We start from the raw sequence: 15,576 nt of genomic DNA, 5'->3' as shown, positions 1-15,576 counted from the left end.
CTCTCACTCAGTCCACTAATCGCACAGAGACAACTCAAACTTACGAGTAGACAAGCACACTCTCGTGGTCTTGTTTACAGAGTTCTCGCTGCGGCATTCAGTGTACATAATAACTAGTTCTACCAGCAACAAAAGGGAAGGAAACCAAACTAACACAAAAAAGCACCAATAAAATCCAGTATCACACTGCATAAATATAACTATCGGTTAAAACAACAAGTCAACTACAAACAGTGTAACATTATAGAATTTGGTCACCAGCAAAACCTGCTGATTATCTCAAACACATCGGTAAATATTCCTTCACTACTTGTGTAACTCCTCTAAAGTGTAACATTCAAAAGTTTAAATTTATTTCTCAAGATATCACAAAGGATCAAGTTCTCTTGATAATTTTTGAAATCTATTTAAAAAAAAGAAGTTACTTAACATTTTCTGAAAATATAATGATGTCATTTTCTGAAACATATCTCAGAATTTCCCTCTCAAGAATCAAACAATTCTGAATAATTAGCAAAAAAAAATAAACCATTGTAAAAATAAAGCTGCCCAGTCTATAATAAATACTTGAAAACAGAGATGCTCCTAAGAGCAGACAATCCTTCTTCACAATCACACAACTACTACACTAACAATCACCCACAAAACAAGCAATCTTCACTCATAACACTTCATTTATGTCTAATACCTGAATCCAAACTGCACACTCAATCACAACCATGTAAAACAAATTCTATGCACCCCCTGACAATCTATAGAGTAACCTCCCCTAAGACAATATCTTGAGTAACCTATAATCTAGCACTAATTCTGTACAGACTCCAGCAATAAACCTGCCTCTCTCTGCAGTTTATCAACAATGTAAATAGATCCAATATTGAGCTACTTAGCTGGCAGAAACAATGTATCAACATAATAGAATCAGAACTGTGTAACACACCTATCAAAAGAGGGAGGGACTGCTAACAATGGCTAGATTTACGCTCATCTCCCACAATCAATATATATCTTCATGGTGGTTAAAAATACAACACATCTATACCAAAGTTCTCAAAATGTACAAAATATTTTATACTAAAGTTTTATAAACCTTGCATTATCATCTAGTTACCCTAAACATATCTTGTATACATAATGCCTTAGCAATGATTGGGGACAATAATGATGTAACTGTACTGATTTCTATGGCAACATTGTATCCATGGCGATGACTGTAGCTATGGCTACCATGCGGTGGCTGAGATCTAAGAATGAAGTACCAGTTTAGAGTACCAGTTGTGACTTTGGCAAACTTGAGATCACTGGGATATTTTGGAGTGGGTTTTTATCCGTCGATCAGCTGGGCTTTGTAAGCACAGATCACTAACTTGGCCTGAAGAAAATGGTTCAGCATATCAATCAAATGTATCAAATCCACAAAATGTTATTCAAACTTAAAAATAAAATATTCCTTTCCTTTGACAAGAGACAGCCTGCTTACCTTAGATGTAGAAGCCTTTACTGTGTTAATGACTATCTCATTTCTACCATTCTGCAGAGGGCAACAGGACAACACAAAGTTAGCTTCCTGAAACAACAAACATCAACAATTATTATCTTAGATCATTATAATTCTTTATCTGTCCTTAAAAGATTTTATAACAAAACTACAGCATAAGTGTGTGTTGACGGTAAAACACAGGATGCTAATTGGTCACAGAACTAACTAATCTAATCCTGACAAATAAATAGAAATAGCTTCATGCCATGGAAAAAATACTGTGCATTATAATACTGTATACAGGGTTATTTTCGCCCCATGTAATTTTCGCCCTTTCACATTAGGAAACAGATTTGCCCCGTTTTGAATTCGCCCAGAATGATTTTTGTATAAGATAATATACTGTTTACTTTGAATTCATCCGTTTTAAATTCGCCCACTTACGACGAGGGCGAAAGGGGCGAAAATTTCCCTGTATACAGTATTACACAGTAATTAGTGTACACCAAAGCATCGACAGTAGATTTTAGAGATGATAATTTTAATATGTAATTTTATTTCACCATGTGGATAAAGTATTGATTACATTCCTCATAAACAGAGGTTATTAGCATCCTAATGAAATACATGCTAATGAGTGCATATCAAGAAATCAATAGAAGCCTTCAGTCAATACACATGCTGACTGCACGGAACTCGCAAAAATCAATAAATGACCACAAACATTGGTAGTTACCTCTGTTAGTGGGGGCTGAGGGACTCCATTCAGCGTCGCCGAGTTGACAGCACACGGTCCATAAAACCGACACTTACAATCTGTGGCCGTGATTCGGGCATGTGCAATAAATAACAGATACCCCACACCTGGCAAAGCAAGAAAAGAAAATAATGTCATAAATTATGTGGCAAATTTAATAACTATGAATTAAAATTTTTACAGAAACATTGCCATGGCAATATACATACATGTACAAGGTTTATTTGCTACTGATGAATATATTGCCTACAGCTTATCACCTCTATAATCTTGTAAATTGCTAACAAACTTTATTATTAACCTTGGGAGAGCTATCATAATGCCCAAGTTATGATAATATCTAAACCAATGTACCCCCACCTTCTCATGAATCATAAATAAGTATCTCAAAATAACATTAGCCTCGCACAAATTAAGAAAAATCTTGACATCAGGCACTATTTTTAATATAATTAAGATCTCAGGATATACCCTTTCTCCATTAAGAATAAATCAATAGAAAACACACGCACCCCAAATATAATGTAACTGAACAGAAAAGGAAATATTTGTGCCAAAATGGGACTTGAACATCATTTTATTCAAATTTTACGTAGTGTAAATATTCTGATAAAGTAAAACATATTATAGATACCGATGAAAAAAAACTATCTTCTTGTTCACCTAAAATTTTAACTATTGATTTTTCCCATTCATAGGTTTTCTCTGAAGTCAGAATTTCAGTCTTTTTTGTAAACAGTCAATGAGGCATATAAACCACTTTAAGGTTATATTGATTTTTCCCCCGACTCAAGCATTAGACCACATTAACAATCTCAGTCAAATATAATCAACCCAGTATACCCTGTAACAGGTGCTTCCTTGTTCTACAGGTTAGCAGTACTCTCTCTCTCTCTCTCTGGCTTTGTTTGCACCTGTAGGTTAGAAGTACATGAACTCTCTCTTTCTATCTCTCTCTCTCTGGCAGTTTACACCTGTTCTTGGCTTACCTGGTGTGTTTGGCTGCATCTCGTGCTTGAAGTTGATGACAAACTTGCTGGACTCACACAGTGGAAACACCTGCATTGGGAACAGGCTGCTGGAGATCTTAGCCGTGTTATTCAGGGTTATGGCTACCTGTTTGTCAAACTCTTTTGTCAGCCTGTTAAACAAAACCAGACAAATTTAAGTGATTATAATAACACCAATGTCTTTATATGCTTATGTCTTTGTCTCCAATACTCTCCATTTGACATTCATTAAAAATTCATTTTTGAAAATAAATCACTTAAAAAAATTATGATCATCAACATTTGAAATGCAGAAGGTGCTTTTACTGAACATTTATGATTACTCATTAAAAATCCTGCTGAATCTCAAAATTATAAATATTTGATGCACTTCAACATAATGAAACTAATAAAGGAAAGATAATACAAATGAGTTAAAAAAAATAACTACTGTGGAATTGGGAAAAAAATATCCAGATTATTATAAATCAAATCACCTGTTCTAAATCAAATTATTTGAAAGAAATACTGATTCTATCTTCGTAGTACCTTGTGATGGATTCCGTTATAATGTCCTCTATTTCCGTGAGCCGCAGCATTTTGGCGTAAGTGAGAGCTGTAAATCCTGAATTATTCTGAGCCGAGAAATTCGCTCCATACTCCAGTAGGAACTTCACAATCTGCTTGTGACCTCGCTTCACAGCCTGTATATAGTTAATTAAGATTAATTGAAATATCCGTTATCTAAAATCATTTTCAGTTAAAATATATGGCTTCTCTCAAATATAAATACATTTAATTCATTGCAAACTTGGACCACTGTACACAAATTTTATTTGTGCGCAAGAATTGTCTGCTAGTTTTGCAACAATCTTTAACTTGCAAAAAATTAATCATCATGAACTATTTATTTTACTTTGTATTTGTAGAGAATGATTCCTAGTAGCAAAATTTAACAATCACAGATAGATTTAAACCAATTTTTACCAGATGAAATAATTCCTAGAATGAATGAAGTGTTTTAAAGGGAAGAAACTCTTACCTTCATCAGAGCTGTTTCACCGGTGTCCTGTTGAACATTTATTTTAGCACCCAGTTCTACTAGTAAAGCCACAGTACATATATGGGCCTAAAAGAGATAAAGAAAATGATTACATATTTACTACTTTACACGGTAAATTTAACCATATAATAATGTGTTTTTTTCTATCAAAAGCTGTGACATTGTAATGGTTTTTATGACAAAAAGGATGGTCCAATAAAGTGGATAAAAGCATAAAATAAATCTTCCATGGTTATTGGTGGAATAAAATTTTCATCCAACTTGATTCGTGTTTATTATCCTTTTGCCAAGGCTCAGGGATAAAAGTCATATCCAGATCGTTTTCGTGTACACTCTTTAGAATAAAATGTTAACTGTTTTGCAACTTTTGTTTTATATGTTCCCATTTTGCAAAGAATATTAAACAAAACAGAAATTGGTAAGCGTACTATTTTTAGTTCTTGTTTTAAACTTACATGTTCACAAGCTAACATGAGAGACGTGGTGCCGTTTTTCTGTTGTGCGTTGATATCAGCTCCATTACTGACTAGTAACTCTGCTATATCATCAAAACCTACAACAGAGAGGATCACTTTAAATACATAAATTTCACTCATTTTTAGTAGAGAAAGTCTGATCAAGTAATCAAATAAAAACTTTTAATTTTTTCACATTTTCACATTTACGAAAAATAATACATGACAATACGCACCACTTTGAGCGGCGTACATCAGCAGCGTGATTCCGAGGTCGTCCCGCGCCTCCACGTCGTATTTCTTACTGCTGTTGAGGGCGCTTCGCACGGCCTGATAGTCTCCCTCCGTTACCGCCTGCTGGAATTTCCCTGTCAAAATATAGAACAACTGTAAGCATATATGTAGGAAATATTTATTACTAGATCATCTTCTGAATATAAGCTTTCCTCATGTAGATCTGGAATTCAGCACTCATGCTCTATGTTCATTACGAGTGCTTGACAGTTTGTCTGTTATCACTACAAAGGTTGTCACACAACAAACATACTGTACCCTTAGACTAAATTATTGCACTCAAACTTCAACTTCAGGCAACAATTTTGTCTTCAGGTTTAGCAAATCATTTGTTGTCCTCATATTCATACAATAACTAGAGTAGACCCTATTAATCTTCTAGTACTCACCATCAGTTATGACTATAGCATCAACTTCACTGTCCTGCAAAACAAAACAAAAAAATATCTCAGTTTTAGGATTAGACAGCACGGATTTTGATGTTTGAATTCATAAGGTTTGGACATTCCAGGTATCTCTACAGGTCATCAATGATGACACAGAACATAAAAAATCAACATACAATAGGTGAACTGATCTAAACATGCTGAAGGAAACCCACTATCATACAGGCCTAAATTACTGGTAAATTAATTATAATTCAAGGAAATCTGCTATCATTACATTTGTAAAATCTAGACTCAGTCACTACCGGTATATACTACATGTATGCAGTTCCTTGTTGTTCAAATTGTCATTTGAATATTTATGGAAATGTTTACACAGAAATCATGTTTTCTCTGTCAAAAAGCGAAGTAAAAACCTCAATATGACATTACCATAAAGTACAAAAGCACTATTCATCAAAACCAAGTCATGCACTCCTTAAAAATGTCACAAACAAAATAGCTTAGAATACTTTTAAATTAACCTATAGGGGTACTCTAACAATATATAATTGTTAATATATTTTTTATTTATCAACTGCAGGAGAAATTCTGTTATTGTTGCGCTCTCTGAGATGGATGCCATTATTTGGAATCTAACCTCCTCCAGCAATGACCAGACTCTACAGGCCACAGTAAATATTGGCAGAACTGTCTAAGATAATGGTAGGCCTAATGCCATACTCGGCAAAACAACAGTATTGATTTTATAACATGGCTTCCTCATCTCTAACTCAGGGAAGCCCACATCAGCATCACACCAACAGTATGCTGAGTTATGCCTGTACCACTGTGCTGCATGTTTCTCAGGGGTTCAGTGACACTTGGTCAATAACCCTTAACATTTCATACTTATTGATTTTTTTGGTGTCTTAGCTAATTATCAACATTATGAAATATCTGAGAAGACAAAAGACATTCATTAACCTACAGAATCTATTAAACCCTCCAGGTCATCAAAGTCATTAACCTAATATAAAGAAGAACCTAAAATAAAAGAGCTGAATAGAGAAAACTACGGAAAGATGGACAGCAGAAAACTACGGAAAAATGGACAGCAGAAAACTACGGAAAAATGGACAGCAGAAAACTACGGAAAAATGGACAGAAGAAAACTACGGAAAAATGGACAGCAGAAAATTACGGAAAGATGGTCAGCAGAAAACTACGGAAAAATGGACAGCAGAAAATTATGGTCCCCAATATTTCCCTGGTTGTTATTTAAATACAGAGTTCTGACCATCCTTATAAACCACAGCCAAACCACAATACAATGTCAAACCACTACATAAATTAAAAAGGTATATCTTTAGAATATCTTCAAGTGTTTACACACAAAATGACAGAAAATGTGGTGGCTTTTGTTATTTCAGTAGTGAGATACTAAGTAAAAAAATTTCAGTTGAGGAGGATTTGAATAAATAAATATATGTGTCACAATTAGCATGTACAATAGGACCGCTCCCTTTTTAAAATTTACGACAGCATTAACAAACATGCTTGTTTAATAATGTTTATAACTGAGTGTCTCTTGTTTACATTTGCTGTCTGCACAAAGCATTAAGGCCTGGATTCTCATTTATCATGTTAAAAACCCAGAAACTTTATACATCCCCAAGATGAAATTCAAATTCTTACAGTACTTAGAGAGTAATTCATCAGACTTTTACAATAATTTTTGATGTCAGTTAATGTATGCACGTCAGTGTTTCATGCCCTGCCGGTGCCTCACTCACAGGTGATATATACATTTATAAATCAAGTGTGTCGGTAATTGACCAGAGTATGTAGCAATACACAGGTAACGGTGGTCAACGACCCTCACCTGTAATCATCATTCATCTCAGGTACGGACACACTTCAATACACAGCACAACAGAACAGCACGACCCCACTAATACATCAATCTATCGACAACCTATCAACACCCAATGTGTGGAACCATTAGCCTGAAAGATGCTGAGTTTCTTGGCAAAGATCCAAAGAGGGTGGACTATAAGGGGTCTGGCAGTGGTCCAATACTGGGTCAGTGACCCAGTTACCCTGGTCACATACTAATGATTACCCAGTGTTCTCAGTATCTAACATTGCCTACTTTGTGTGTCTGGGTACTCCCTAATTATTACTCTATCTAGCACTGCCTACTCTATGTCTGGGAAGATTCACAAAATGTATGTCAACAGACGCATTCTTCTGATAATATGTAAACTATATTTATAGAGTGCAGTGTAAATGGATTCCACTGGTTCATAAATAAATCCATTCCATTTATCCATCAATCACGTCCAATGATAAACACCTGTCATATCTGCTCGTAACGACCCCATAAAACAAAACCGCATCTCTCACGTTCAGCCACCAATGAAGTTAAATGCGCTCAAGAAAAAACATTTCAACTTAGCCTTTAAAATGCTCATTAGCATGTACTTAAACATTTTTAACAATGGCTCGAAAATTTTGTTTTTCTGTGGCATGCTCCTTGAACAGCATGAACATATTATCAGGAATCCGAAGATTTTCTTCTGGGTTTTTTTTCTCGAAGTGCTTGAAGGGTATGTGTCCTCCTTCCTGCACTTAAAAAATTAAAATTCTAGTATCATCAACTTTTTGAGAGTTTTTCTGTACAACCAATTAATATATATTAATTAAACTTACTGGAATGTTTGAATGGCTACTGTTGAACATTTGAAAACAATTTTTAAAACTATGAGCAATGAACTGAAATGTTTTTTGTATGATATGTATAAACTCTTCTGTAAATAAACAGTCCACTGATTTTATATGACAGCATTGTTAAAAAAAACAAGAGCAATCAAAGTAGAAAAATTTGACATGTTCCCTCAATCAACATGTATGGACTATGGATTCTGATGGTATTGATCAAATTCGCTACTGTGACCTTATCATTCAATGACCTAGTTCTCCCCCCCCCCTCCTCTTATAACCCCTTCAGTTCCCTGCTGCCCATCATCAGAGAGAGAGAGAGATAGGAGAGAGAGTACTTTCTGCCAATGTTATTCATTGTCAAATTTTGCAAACATTGCTGTCAATAATTTCTTACATCACTGGTATATCTTTTCTACTAAACCCAGTGAACAGTAGATCAGCCGTTAGCCCCAGATAAACGTGTCTCGAGCAAGCTGATCAATACATAGCAGGACACCCACTCCTACACACTTTCTGACATGCAATCTCACCCAAACAAACAAGCTTTTCACAAGAAAAAAGTAAAAATCCTACTTATGTCTGTCAAAGTACTGAAAGGTCAGTGAAAGTTTACTCATGCCTTTGACATTTTCCCCTTTATCTAACCTACATTTATCTTTCATTCAACAATTTACATGCAGGTTCATTCCCACTACTCTAAATCCAGTACACTTGGTTCATTTCCATAGACAATTTCTTATCACGTTATCAATATATGAATAAACATGACCCACAGTTCACGTGGCAACAGTGCTACTAGTACTTACCGTTTCTTTATCTAGCTGATCTAAGTCAATGTCGTCCAACTCAATGTCAAAACTTAGATCCGCTCCTGAAAAATGCAAGGAAATTCATTATTGGAAATGGTTCCCATTAATGGCTTTATCAAAGCAATCATGTATAATGTCAAATGGTGTGAACATCCAAAGCTATGCAATCAATGAAAATGAAACTGGAAATTTCTATTTCACAGTGTAATCCCTCAGATTAAAAGGAGAAAATAAAACTTTTTTCACCACTACATAGACAAAGCAAATATATCACTTTGGCAATAAATAAAGTGGTCCATACACCCACAAAAAGCCAGAGCTTCACCATGATTCAGTAACAATATTTATGTACCTCGTTCCTGTGTTTTCGTGCTTTCTGGCAACAGAGGAAGAAGAGATCCGCTCCACAAGTCATCCAGAGGCTGCGAACAGTCCATAGAATTAGCCGAGTCCTTTCTCCGAGTCGACTTGTTACGATCCGACTCCACACTACTGACACTGCTGGTGGAGCTCGCCAGCCCACTGTCTCGAGAAGTCTGACCGGAATCTCGCCGAACTTTAGACACCTTACACTGTGAAATTGAATCACTCTCGGACCCGCCATGTTTTCGCTTGACTCCAGCGGAAGGTAAGTCCTGACTTTCTTTCTCGGATTTCACATCCGGAGTGCTGGTAGCCTGTGGAGTTTTACTTGGCAAGTCACCCGAGGATAATTTTCTAGGAGGAGTGCTCCCCCCTGATAAGTACGACTTAATTGGACTTGGGGGTTTCTCTGTCGAGTCAGTCTTTATGCTGTCTACCTTAGATTCCGATTTATCTACACTATTATCAAACTGATCTAATCCAGGCTTCACTTTCACTTCTGTTTTGGTTTTTTTCACTCTGATTTTTTTGTCACTGTCTGATTTCTGATGTTTTTCTTTCTTTACTTTTTTCACAATATTTCTTCTCTCTTTTCCATCTTCATCTACACAAAAAAAAAATCATGAATAAGAATCAAAAGGTGTAATGTATATAGGATGCAATTTCACATATATACTGCCATTGCAAATTTTAAACTTTTGATGCTTTGCTTGAAAAAACTTCATTCAGTTTCAGAAAGCTAGGTAAACATTTAAACATGTCCGGATCCATGAATAAATTTACATAATATATATGTTTGTGTATGTTATAGTAGACCGAGTTCATCTGAGGTCAGTGGTAAGGCGACGAAGTAAACACTCACTCTCTGAATTACTGTCGCTCCTATCCTCATTGCTCTTTAATTTCTGTCAAAATTGAAAAACCAGAATTAATTTAAAATCAGAAAATACAACTATATGCAGAATATTATTATACACAAAATTATTTTTTTAGAACAGATTTTACACTCACTTTAATTTTGAGTACTGGCATCCTGACCGAAGATTCAATGGAGGAATCAGAATTTTCCTGTTTTAACTTCTCTTCTGACGTACTTAACGTGTCACTCTTGACAATCTCATAGTCACTATTCACTACCTCATCTTCACTGGAGGTCACGAACTCTCGTGACAAAAAAGGCAGGCTGTTCTGTTTCTTCTTGTCCCTTTCCTTCGTTTTGAGCTCCTTTTTGGCAGCAAGCTTCTTCTTCTTTTTCTGGGACTTACTATCCTCGGATCTAATATTCTGATGTTTGTCCTTGAGACATGTTGGCCTTGAGGCCCGACCTCCCCCTTTGACCTTGGAGTACATGTCAGTGTAGAACAGGTTGACACGCCCTTCCTCAAGGTCTTTCCAGAATGTGTTTTTGAATGTGGACACTGGCTTGATGACATCAGTGCTGTCCCTTGAAGAATCCTCGTCCTCAGTGGAGAGTTTCCTCCCCTCCATCTGAGCCTGCAAACATTAAAAAAATACACCCATTCATTATTGCTGTGCTTAAATTCAAAAGTTTAAATGTACTCTCAATCACCTCATTATTCAGTTCTATTTAGCCTATCTTAACACCTCCTTTATATAATACATAAGAGTGCTGTTTTTATCAGCTGTCTGGGAAACCTGCTGCATGCTGTGACCCAGTCTCTACTTAAATTACAGCACCACACTTCCTCTCTCAACAGCCTGGCACTCCAGCAATAACTCAGTGTCATAAACTCCACTCTCTCATTCTTCTCCCTCTCTTTTCTTTCCCTCCCTCTCCCCCTCTCTCTTTTTCTAATCTCTATTCCCTTTTCTCTCTCTTCTTTTTTTCTCTCTCTCTCTTCTTTCTTTCTTCCTATCTTTCTTTTCTCTCTCTTTTTCTTTCTTTCCTCTGCCCTCCCTCCCTCCCTCTCACTCTTCTCTCTCTAACCCTTTCTCTCACCATCTCTCTCTTTGCTCTTTCTCTCTCTCTCACCATCTTTTTCTTCCTCTCCTCTGCCCTTTTCTTTCTATCCTCCTCCTTCTTGGCCTGGTAGTCCTCCACCAGATCTAGACAGGACTGCAGGTTGTCGACCGGTTCCCAGGTGTCGTCTGCTGGACCGTAGTTCTTCCACCTCACCTTGTACAGAGTTTTACCCTATAACATGAATTAAAATGCAGCAATTAATCTCCTGAATTCAATGTAAAATTTAATATGATCTAGAGCTTCAGTATCATATATTACTAGATTCTTGTAATTGAGAATCAATATAAGTTGAGACAATACATGTATTGAGTTTTCATTGATCACAGATGTCGCACTCAAAGAAATATAATATTCATTGAAATATATGTGTACAATTTATTTCAGTATTTCCTTTGTTGGCTTAATTCTTACAGACTCTAATATATGCCATTTTTTTTTTTTCCCTAGTCCCAGATGCCATTATGGTAGCTATAATTATGCACATGACCCCGGGGATATGCATTACATGCAGTATGACCTTGTTTTAGCAGCTTATCAGACAAGTGAAGGAAAACAACAAACACTGACTTCCATTGAGGGATACAGCGGTCATAAGGAGGAAGTCTTATTAGCACACTGAGTTAGTGACTTCTTCCTCTCAATCAATACCCCCACAGATTTATACTGTAACACAACAGCTCTTATAGCCACTGTAAGGGTCTATGCCACATGGCACATATCGCACATGTGTGAAGTGTTAACTGTAGGTATTAGGTAGTGTCATGATAATCCTCACATTTATGTCTTTCACAGAATTCACTCTGTATGCTGATAGATATCTAAACATTCTTTGCTTTGTTTTCTCCATTTATATTTGGTCTCTGTTGTATACAAATAATATTACCTAATTAAAATTTAAATCATTGTCTTTGGGATGAAAAGAAATGCCACGTCAAGCAAAATGCATTTCATACACGGCAAAAAATTCTATCAGACTAACTACAGCTTAAAGATGTTTGCATAATACACAAATAAACATCCTCCTGGAAGAAAATCAATAAGTTGGGGATAACAGCTTCCCTCTCATATGTCTTTTTTTTACATTACCAGAAAGATATTACTTTGGATAAATCATCACATTGAATTCCTAGATCCTGTGACCTTATGGCATTCTGCCAGAAAAGATCACTGACCTATATACATATATATGTTTCAAAAACATGACCTTGTTCCATTTCACATGATAAAATCCTAATTCTAGAAGCGTAATAGATGCAGTACATTTAACACGTTTAACAGAATATATTATGGAGGGGCATCCATTAAGTTGATTAAGGTCAACGATCTAATGTACAGTACCTGCAGTGCTAGATTATAACTGTAATTGTCACATGAAGGCAGGAATAATATTCAATCAATTCCACATGTAAAACGTGTGTGTGTCAATGAGTATGTGTACTTTACATATGACAAATGAATACCTCATGAATATTTATACACTTTTTGATTAACACTTGAAGTACATGAATCTAAAAACTTGAACTGAATACCATCTGTGAATTAATCACAATTTTAGTAACAATCTATAACAAAGAACACGGAAACAATAGGGGCTAGTAATGAAGTCAAACAGGATGTTTATAACCTTGTTACATACAGTTAAACCCTTCACATTCTCATAAACACAAGTTTAATTTAATTACGACTACACTCAATAATAAAACATAATATACTGTTTCATGGATTTACGAACATTTCTCTTACAAAATTTAAAACTGACCATTACTGTACATACAATGGTCATTAAAAGGTCCCATAGAAATGTGTTATCCTGAGTCATAATGTAATCAAAGAGCTGTCCACATTTTTGTGGTTAGACTCCCCGACTCCAGGGGTGTGGGTTTAAATATACGATGTGAGCTGTGTATATAAGTGTGTTGAGATATACATGCATATCCCGGACTCTTAATCTTGTTTATTTCCTTATATCGTTACGAGACTGCACGCGCCGGGACGTGCCCGCTTTGACGGGGGCCATCGCTCCAAATCAGGAACGCCTACGTTAGGTCCTTCAGGAGCAAGGTTTCCGGGTTTATCAGTCTTCCTTTGTTTCTTCTATGAAAGTTATCAAAACCATAAAGGACTACGATATTACACCATTTGTTTATACTCTTTTCCCTCTTTTAGCCGGTCTAGATATACAAATATTTCACACATTGCCAGGGGCACCTGTTTCTTTGTATATAGAGCTCTCTAGTGCATTTTCACAGCAGGGAACTCGCGCATGCACTTACCCGATTTTTGGACATCCCTACAATCCTTTCCACTTCAAATAACTCATCTTCCGACTTTCCAGAACTAGCTGCTTCACTGGATTCTGAAATGGAGGGCGATGCCATCGCCATATCGGCCGAGGCTCCTTCTCCGTGAGATGTACTGCCTTCCATCTCCGCCATGTTCCATTCACACAGTGAGTTGACAGGAAGCTAGGCGAGTGTACATGAGCGGGGGTGTACAGGTTGATAGCAATGCATTTGTGATTCAGTTGGATATAAAATTAGAGCATCCTCCATTACAAGGAGCAAATTTTAATTAAAATCAAATTAGAGTCTAAATGAGTCAATTCTAGACTGAAAGTTTGACAAATATTCTTTTAAGTAAAGTGATACACCCCTTTCCCTAAATAATGATTTCGTCCGACCTCCCACTATTTTGCATATGAAAAGAAACACATGTAAATTACAACCAAATGTGTTTTATTATTGAATTTTTATTGCATTATTATTATGAGTAACCTATTTTCATGGGATAAAATATGTCCAATCTTCTCATAAATACACGAACGTTCATTACAGAAACTTTGTAGGTATGTGTGTATGTACACAAAGGCAGTGAACTGGAACAGCCGCCGTGCCGCCAAAATACACGTCCCATTTACAAAATGTTTACGCTGCTGTTCGCATTCTTTTGCTAAGCGCTCAGTTATCGAGTAAAAGCCGACATAATGATTTTTTTTAGAGCTTTATGATAAAGAAATATCTTTTTATTTAAATATATATTTCAAATTTGTATATTACCTGAATACTATATAGAGCTTAAGGCCTAGTCGATCAGAGACTGGTGCTTACATTCGTGAAGTTGGCATGGTAATAGCAGACACATTATGTATAAAATTTTTATTTATATGTCTCTGAAGCTAGGTACATATGTATTAATTTGTTTAATTTAATCCAACGTATATCATCGTATGTTCTTAATTAAGTATCTTGATTTAGTATAAAATGAATCTTAATTTATGTATAACATATATATATGTATATACATGATATGATATGATGATTATTAATGGATGATCTCGGTACATATACAATTGTTTCCATTGTATATGTGGGACCTGGAAGGCGTGTCCCGTGTATACACGTTTTATTTCACAGCAGGATGTGTCGTTAACTTTAATGCATAGTTAATTAAACAATTAATTAACCATGTTATACACACTGTATGTCAATGTCAAAAATACCAAGACAGTATAATTCAGCACATGCATATGATTGTTAAATAAAAAATACATATACATTGGTACTAAAAGTTTCAAACTAAGGCAATTCATTATTTTTCGAAAACCAGCATAAAATATGTTGCTTTCATTATTTAATCCCTGAGTGACAGTTGTTAGATGTAAAAAGAAATGTCTTTTGATCAAGTTTCCATGTATAATATATTTTGGACAAACACTATTCTAAGAAAGCAATGCAATCACAACAATACTTACGACTTTTCAACACTGTATATAGCCATTCCCCATATTGAATTAAATTCCAGGTTTTTCAACATCGCCATGCATGTTTGACAGTTTATAAAAAACGGAACCCCTAAATTATATTGACTTTCATTATCATTTGTCATTTGCATTTGTTAAAAAAACATTATACTCACGGCTATTCTGAAGTTGATATTAAAAATGATGCCCAAATTTCTAATTGGCAATAATTATGTAGTGTTTGGAGATCGTGTCGGAACTCCCATGGGTACCAATTGTGCCCTTATAAATATGAGCAGGCCTATTTTTGTGATTTATATGAAGCAGATTTTATTCAAAAACTAATACGAGAAGAAGAAAACACTTGCTGCCCTTCAACTCGAAATGCATAAACATCGTGTACTGTCTGTTTTATGAATATTTGGATGTTATACAAGAAAAAGACGTTGTAATGCATATGGTAACCAAACAAATAGACTTTTTCATAAACGTGATGACTTTATAACTTTTCTTTCATAACCTTCCTTTATTTATGTAAAAGTATACTTTCA

General features: G+C 35.6%; 1 protein-coding gene across 1 annotated transcript in view; it reads right to left on the bottom strand.

Moving 5' to 3' along the window:
- The window catches only part of LOC134245289 (M-phase phosphoprotein 8-like), a 15,249-nt gene extending 1,502 nt beyond the window's left edge, over positions 1-13,747 (bottom strand). The window contains exons 1-15 of the mRNA XM_062727597.1: positions 13,560-13,747; positions 11,296-11,457; positions 10,314-10,796; positions 10,165-10,207; positions 9,292-9,906; positions 8,937-9,001; positions 5,428-5,461; positions 4,981-5,112; positions 4,745-4,842; positions 4,269-4,355; positions 3,776-3,930; positions 3,227-3,378; positions 2,217-2,344; positions 1,481-1,567; positions 1-1,372 (exon numbers count right to left, since the gene is read on the bottom strand). The exon at positions 1-1,372 is cut by the window's left edge and continues 1,502 nt beyond it. Of these exons, the coding sequence (XP_062583581.1) occupies positions 1,325-1,372; positions 1,481-1,567; positions 2,217-2,344; positions 3,227-3,378; positions 3,776-3,930; positions 4,269-4,355; positions 4,745-4,842; positions 4,981-5,112; positions 5,428-5,461; positions 8,937-9,001; positions 9,292-9,906; positions 10,165-10,207; positions 10,314-10,796; positions 11,296-11,457; positions 13,560-13,721 (2,451 nt within the window). The 5' untranslated portion in view covers positions 13,722-13,747 and the 3' untranslated portion in view covers positions 1-1,324. The remainder of the gene's footprint in view (positions 1,373-1,480; positions 1,568-2,216; positions 2,345-3,226; positions 3,379-3,775; positions 3,931-4,268; positions 4,356-4,744; positions 4,843-4,980; positions 5,113-5,427; positions 5,462-8,936; positions 9,002-9,291; positions 9,907-10,164; positions 10,208-10,313; positions 10,797-11,295; positions 11,458-13,559) is intronic.
- Between the last annotated feature and the right edge of the window lie 1,829 nt (positions 13,748-15,576).

Source organism: Saccostrea cucullata, unplaced genomic scaffold (genome assembly GCF_032062105.1).
Source record: "Saccostrea cucullata isolate Sc308-1 unplaced genomic scaffold, CSIRO_AGI_Scuc_v1 ctg125, whole genome shotgun sequence".
Lineage (NCBI taxonomy): Eukaryota > Metazoa > Mollusca > Bivalvia > Ostreida > Ostreidae > Saccostrea > Saccostrea cuccullata.
The sequence above is the reverse complement of the archived record's forward strand: the minus strand, read 5'-3'. Positions and strand labels throughout refer to the sequence as shown.